Source organism: Wasmannia auropunctata, unplaced genomic scaffold, assembly GCF_000956235.1.
Source record: "Wasmannia auropunctata unplaced genomic scaffold, wasmannia.A_1.0 LD317731.1, whole genome shotgun sequence".
NCBI classification, from domain to species: domain Eukaryota; kingdom Metazoa; phylum Arthropoda; class Insecta; order Hymenoptera; family Formicidae; genus Wasmannia; species Wasmannia auropunctata.
In genome coordinates, this window is record NW_012045159.1 from 1 (window position 1) to 8,095 (window position 8,095).

Consider the following 8,095-nt stretch of genomic DNA (forward strand, 5'->3'; position numbering starts at 1 on the left):
AACCTACAAAACTGCACTGTATGCTTGCCATGTCCGCATTATTTACGCCTTTCGGCTTGTATGGCGATTTGTCAATCACGACATAAGGACGTTGTCCGTCTTTCTCAAGTGGACACGCCGCGGCGAAATCCTTTAGAAACAACTCGCGATTCGGGCACCACGGCTCCGCTATTTTAGACTCATTGTCGATTTGCTCATGATCGAGCTTGTCCAACTTCGATTGTATCATTAAATGCATTTTACGCACAATTTTTATGTTCTTATTGGCTGGCGTTCCTTCAATCCAAGGTTCTCCGTTGTACCAGCTATTAATTCGTTGCATGGTCGAGATATACCTTGCAAATTACAATATCATGAACAATTTTTAAAAAAGTACTCATTAATTGATATTATTATGCCACAAAATTATATAATATAAATTATGTAATAAATATAATGTGACTGTTAAAAGCAATCATTAATTCAGCTAATATGGATCTTGTTATTGAGTTATCTTATCTTTTTGTACGGATTAAAGTACTCGATGCAAAGTATCATCAGTATTTAATTAAATATTAAATTAAAAATATACCTTTTAAACCCTAAATATGGCGTATGAGAGCCCTTTGATATGATCATTGGTTTTAAAATCTCATTGAAAGAATACACATTTATAATGTCCAGTAAATTGGCAACTAGAAGTGACCCAAAATTTTCACGTACAAATGTCTGCCCTTTGCGGTATTTATCCATATCCAACCATTTGGGTATCTGCGCCGGTGTCCAATTGTAATCTCCTTGGCGAAAAGAGGCCGGAATATAATCTAATAATTAATGATTTTGGTACGTTCGGAAAGAATGTGGCGATGTTATCGTTTATCCACACGCATTGCTTTTGTACAGTCCATATGTCGAAATTGTTTGGAAATAATTCTCGATCAAATGTGCTCTTAAAAAATTTCACATATTTACATTGATTTGGACTTTTCAAACTGTCTTCAGAATTTGTAGACACGATGTTAAGATCCGTCATACTTTACAAAATGAATTTTGATTAAGCAATTGAACAGTGTAGTTACGAGATAACATTCGAACTGCATATTTATCATTCGATGCTCCTATTTATCGCGTTTCTGCCGATAAACTCGGCTGAAAATGTTAAGATTTCTACAACAGACTAATAATTATTTTTGACGCATTTATATAAAATGGTTATAAGAATCACAATAGTACTCTGGATATGACTTATGTTTGTTCCAATCTTATACTGTTATTCTGTCTTAAAGCTAATGGCACTTAAAATCTTTATCAGCATGAAAATCATATATTACGACAGAATTATGTTCGATTATCAGTTGATGCCCTTATCAGTCGTCTTCTTGCTACTTATTTCTCTAACGATGAGCTATTTAAGACTAGTTATATAAGATAGCTCAATATCACAAAATTTATATTAGCTGAATCGCTGATTGCTTTTAACAGAATTGGTAGCTTTGCAAGATTCCTTAACCCTTTGTGTCACAAATTTTTGTATCAGACTGATTTTTTTAAAACTTTGTACTCGGTAGTTTTTCAGATCGCTATCTATAAAGAGTGTACATCTTACGTTAGCTAGATTGTTTGGTGACTTGTTGTAAAGTGACTACTGGCAAAAGAGAGAAATAGACATTAACTATTAAAGTCGGGCGAGAAGTATATTTCTTTCTAGCATTGAGTAATTTTCTTTCGAGATGTTATTTACCGATTGTGAGATTCTAATTATTTAGAACAAGAGCGTGAAAAGATACTTTAAAACATGTGATAAAATTTCTGCAAACCAATTTTTGTTTTCTACAATATTTATTTAAGTTCAATCATTTGGATAATTCTACAAAGAAATAATAAAATTTATTTTGTAATTAGCGGAAGAAAAATTGATAGAAATTACATTCAGATTATAAATAAGAATGTTTAAGTAAAAAAATTTATTAGAAATAATTGTTCTCTCTTCACATTATACTTTAACGTAAAATAAAAATATTGAATAAGATACTCAAAATAAAGCAATGTAAATTTTAAAATGCTACAAAAATAAATATTTCTCACACATATAATGGCACAATTATATTCAATTCGTAAAGAGATATACTTATATATTACTCAAAATATCAAGACTCATTGTGGAACGATTAAGTATAGTAGAGGGAGACTACATCATGTACGAACTGGCTACCCAACGATTGTAACATAGTATAAGGAGTAGGCATCCAACGTCGACAGTTGCAACTGAGAACTTGTGGAATACACCTCGCGAACACAGGATTCGCTCATTCTCTAAAGTGAAAGGCAACTTTCTTACGCTCATAACCTTGTTAGCAGCGCGAGATCAGTCAACACATAAAACTGAAGTGCGCAATGTTATAATCGGTCATGTACCACTGATAAAGTACTCAACGATCATCGTGTATTATGTACATCCGCTATCTTGTACGCGCGGTGTAAACGCCGGCTCGTTCAATTACTCAATTGCGACGGCGGACGGATAATTTTACAAAGTGTTTCGGCAAGATGCTGGGAGCGAACGATAAAAATGACGCAGCGAGGATGCTGGACGGCGACTGTAAGATCCATGTGCAGGAATCCGAAAAGTTGTTGGAACCCGAGAAGTCGCGAACCTCGCAAATGTACATCGAATTCAATGATCTTTGTTATTCGGTTCGTCTCAATCGCAAAGGTCAGCTATTTTATTTCGTCGTTCTACATACTTAAATGAAACTCGCGTACTGTTCGATACCCTGTATCTTGTTCGTATACACTTCGCAATTTTCAAACAGTTTCAGATAATTTCGCAGGAGATAACGATTGGTCTAATCATTCGATTACGTTGCATACACTGTACTTTACTCTTCGATTTGCGCATCAGACACATTGGTCAATGATCGAATGTTCCATGCATTGATATTACGGATATAGATTTTCTCAATCATTAATTAGCGAACTGTTAAAAGTTTCTCCCATAAAAAATTAAAAGTATAAATAATATTTAACGTTATAAGAGTTTTTTTGCACACATTACCTATATCGCAACTTTTAACAAAAATTACCTAAGATAAATATTATTTAAAATGTGCTGTGTGTATATTGCAGTTATATATATGTATGTATATATATATATATATACATATATATATATATATACACATATATATATATATATACACATATATATATATATACATATTTATTTATTTATATATACATATATATAACTTCAAAAGGTATACACACAGTTTCAGATAATTTTTACTCACTTTAATACTCAAAGGCATGATCAGCTTTGAATGAAGACGTATTTGACACATCTAAAATCTCGAAATTTGTATTCTACCACCGCCTAACAAAAAAATTGGTGAAAATAATCATTGGTGCCATCTCAAAGTACGGACTTTGCTCTTTTAAATAAAAAAAATTTTTTTTGAGCCGTTTATTTAGCATGATATTACAATTTCAAGTAACCTTTGTTTTTTTTAACGATTTTAGCACGATCTCTAAATTTTGTACACTTTCCAACACCGCGCGTGGCTTTCCTGTCACAATCAAACATGATACAAGCACAGCTGTCCTTGTCTCCTCTCCACAATGGTTCACACGATTAAGTTATTTTTATTTCATGTAATCTCTGTTTTTTTACGATTTTAGCACGATATATCGTAAAAAAATAGAGGCTGATAATACTTGAAATTGCAATATTTTGCAATCTAAATAATTAGCGTAGAAAAAAGTTTTTTTTTTTATTTAAAAGCGCAAAGTCCGTACTTTAAGATAATACCAATGATTATTTTCGCCAATATTTTATTAGGTGGTAGAAGATCACAAATTTCGAGATTTTTTATGTGTCAAATACATCTTCATTCTCAAGCTGATCACATCTTTGAGTATTAAACTGAGTAAAAATTGAACAAAGGCATCTTATAGTAGAGAATTTGCGATATATAAAATCCTTTTTTAATTTATTTTTTACGTCAATTATTCGCTGAGTAACTAAAGTTTAAAAATGGGCAAAAATTTAATGAGAAAAAGTGATCCCCAAATTTTTTGGACTAATGTATATAAGACATATAAGAGTTATTCAGAATCACGAAGAAAAAGAAAACAATTAATTTTTATTAATTCACGCAAAAGAATAAGAAAATATTAAAAGTTGTAGTTCAGCCGTTTGTTCTAAAATTACGGAGATTCAATTCATCTACGCCACTGTACGATTTCCGTTTCTAGTCACTTATCTCCAGTTATTTTCAGGGACACAGAAAAATAGCACAATAAATTACAACCCAATAAAATAAATAATTAAATTCAACTATACGTACTAACGTTCATATCTGCATCTATATTGTTTTAATCAATATAACAAAATTTTACATACAATTGCATATATTAATCAACAAATTTTTAAAACATGTACAAGTGATTTAAGATATTTTTATCCTAAATAGAGCCTGATTTCTAAACAAGCCTAATCTAATAATAATACTATAATTATACTAAATCTTGCGTGTTTAGAAAAGCCCTATATATCCTTATAAATACTAAGAACAATTGAATAATGAATATCTTTCTATAAATTCATTAAAAATAATGATAAATTATTTGTAAGAAAAAAGTTGGTTTTATCACAAAAACGCGAATTTAATAATTAGCTGTCTTAACAAGATTCTTTCCTTTAACGTTCATTTTTTCCACTGTTTTTTAGGCCGTCTTTATAGCATTGATTTGCATTTCAAAACTGTTTCTATTGACATAACAAAAAAATATCTTTTTTTAAAATAAAGTTAAAATATCATTATAAATTACAATATGCTATGAAGCTCTTGTTTTTATTACAAAGCTTATTAATTATATGTCACAACATAAAACATTCAAAAATTAATTGTCTTCTTTATAAAAATTTTAATAAACATAAGTTATGTAGTTTATGTGTTTTTATTTTGATCTTAAAATTTTCAAATTTGAGAAAGCAACAAAATATTCTCTAGATATTATATATTTACAAACATTCTTCTGTTTTATCAATTACGATTAATATCTCATTTTTAACATATATACATATATACATCATAAATACATTGCAATCGCGTATGCAATATTTCCTAAGAAATTTTTATGATTTCAGCAACAGAATCTCAGCAAACACGTTCATCTGCAATTGTAATTTATAATAATTAATGCATATCTTTCCTGTTGTTGCTTGGAATTTTCCTAATAATTATCATCACATCACTTTATCTTACATGTAATTATATACATACAAAGCTAATATAAATTAAAATATTACATAATTGCAAAAATATGAGATTTATATAAAACTATGTACATACTATATAACATATAATATGTACTACAGTTATTAAATTACAAAGATTATATAAAATGCACCGCACTTGAATGTTTTATACTGCAACATATAATTAATAAACGTTTTATACTGAAAACAAAAATTTTATAGCATATCGTAACTGCAACTTATAATGATATTTCAATTTTATTCTTAAAATGTTAATGTCAACAGAAACCAATTTGGAATGCAAATCAATTTCCTTGTCCTTTCTTCTCGGTAAATTTAGATGTGCAGAATTGAAAGATTATCTTAATGCGCTACTGATGTTGCGTTTTTTGTATAGACATTTCGTCTAGACATAGTTAAAGAAAAAACATTTATTTTAGGAACTGAGAAAACGATTCTACACGATGTAACGGGGCACTTTGAATCTGGGAAATTCACGGTAATAATTGGTCCTTCCGGTGCGGGAAAGACCACTCTGTTGAAAATCGTGTCAGGTAAACGACTGATGGATGTTAAAGGCATCATCACTGTAAACGGCGTTGAACGAAATAGAGGGATGTTCCGCAAACAGGTGTGCTACGTGCCACAACAATTCGATCTACTGCCGTTTCTCACAACGCGAGAAACTCTCCATATAGCGGCACGATTGAAACTCAACGTTAAACAGAATGAAGAAATTCGTTTAGTTGTAAGTAAAATATAATTACAAGAGAAACATTTTAATGTGTTATATATACACAATTAGATATTATTGACATATTATTGTATATACATATTATTAACATATAATTGTATATACATATTATATTATTGATTTATTAATATATTTCATATATTTTACGGATCGAGAGAGTTTTATTTTTAAATTTATCCTGAAAATCATGTTAATCGTAGGACAACATAGTATTTCGATAAATTTTATGTGATTTTCACATATTTTTTAAAATATAGACTACAATAAATTTATTATAATGCACAGTAAAAAACAGAGAAAATCACATAAAGTTTGCCAAAATACTATATGTTGTCCCACGATTAACATGATGTTTAGGGTAAATCTTAAAAGGAAATCTTCTGTTATACAAAATGTATTAAATAATAAATATATAGAATAATTATATACAAATACATTATATGTATATAATTATATTGTATATATTATACATTATTACTTCTACTAATACTTATAGCGAACTTGGTTGGATGCTCTGGTGCACACCAATGCACATTAAACCGTCGTACACAATAATATTTAATATAAATATATAAATGGATTAAACTAAAAAATTCTTAATATATTTTATTAAGCTATTTGGTAAAATATATATTTTATTATTCAATATTTGTGTTTCTCTTTTATACAATTAGAATATTTAAGTCATTGTATAATACTTCAATATATACAGTGCAATCAACTGAATTTGTTATTATAAACTTGCTATTAGTTTGCTAGGCGAACAAGATAATATATAAATTGACGCATCGCATATATCAGATATTATTTCTGTTAAGATAAATGATATTGCAAAAAATCTTGGCTTGACAAACTGCCTGGACACATTGGCAAACAAATTAAGCGGTGGCGAACGGAAAAGACTCTCTATCGGCGTGGAAATGATCACGAAGCCATCCGTTCTCTTATTAGACGAGCCAACAAGCGGTCTCGACAGTGTGGCCTCTAATCAGGTACGTAAATTATTAGTGCAGCTGTACATAAATAACGATAATCGTTTTTACAAAAGTAATATTCCATATTAACTTTCAGAAATCAATCTTTATCGCTTTTGTTATATTCTGCTAAGAATTCTCTATAAATGTAGAACACACCAGCAACATTGTAGTAACATTGCAAAGTAGCTGGAATGTATGATGTATTGTTTTACAATATCATTTAATTTTAACCTACTCCTAATATGCTCAGAACATACGATTTGCACTGACTAGCTTGTCAACATGCTGCACAATATGGCAAGAGCGAACTGCACTGTGGTTTGTGCGATACATCAACCCAACAGTCAGATGATTTCGCTCTTCGATGACATTATGGTACTTAATCGAGGCAGATGTATGTACTGCGGTCCAAAGAGCGAGATCTTGAACGTATACAGCATTGCCGGATTCACGTGTCCCAGCTTCTACAACATAGCCGAATTTGGTAATATTAATTCTACTAATCCGATCTGATAAAAGAATTACGAGAAAATAGAAGAATTAAAAAAAAGATTATCGACATTGACTAGAGCTGTACGCATTTTCCTTAAATGTTTTTTTTCATAATTACAGAATAGATTTCTTCTCATTAATTTTAAAATGTAAATTTTTTAAATTTATTAAATAGATACATTTTGTAAAATTAATTTTGAAAAATAGTAAATTAATTAAGTTAATTTTTAGTATTTTAACAAGCATTACAAGAATTATGAATATTTATGTAATAATATTATTTTAATATTTTATTAATTTAATTTAAACGAAGGAAATGTACTCTTAAGAAAAAAATATTTGTCAAAATATCAAAGTTTACCATAAAAAGAAAGAGTATTGCGTCACATAAAAATTTATTAAATCATAATGAATACATTTTAATACGCCGCCGAGTTTTAAACTTATTTAAGAAATTTAGAAATTAAATGTGTAACGTAATAATGTATTTAGAAATTAAAATGTTTTAAAAATAATACATAATTAAAAAACAAAGAAAATCGATATTGATAGTGATTTTCTAATTACAGTGCTTGAGGTAATAACCGAGCAGAGGGGTGGAGACTTAGAAAATCTGTACAAGATCTGTCGTGA

General features: G+C 29.5%; 1 protein-coding gene and 1 pseudogene across 1 annotated transcript in view; one reads left to right on the forward strand and one right to left on the reverse strand.

Moving 5' to 3' along the window:
- Positions 1 to 7: 7 nt before the first annotated feature.
- Positions 8 to 1,250, reverse strand: LOC105460688 (annotated as a pseudogene).
- Positions 1,251 to 2,189: 939 nt separating this feature from the next.
- The window catches only part of LOC105460687 (ATP-binding cassette sub-family G member 4-like), a 16,169-nt gene continuing 10,263 nt past the window's right edge, over positions 2,190 to 8,095 (forward strand). The window contains exons 1-4 of the mRNA XM_011707186.1: positions 2,190 to 2,692; positions 5,680 to 5,987; positions 6,812 to 6,985; positions 7,244 to 7,454. Of these exons, the coding sequence (XP_011705488.1) occupies positions 2,527 to 2,692; positions 5,680 to 5,987; positions 6,812 to 6,985; positions 7,244 to 7,454 (859 nt within the window). The 5' untranslated portion in view covers positions 2,190 to 2,526. The remainder of the gene's footprint in view (positions 2,693 to 5,679; positions 5,988 to 6,811; positions 6,986 to 7,243; positions 7,455 to 8,095) is intronic.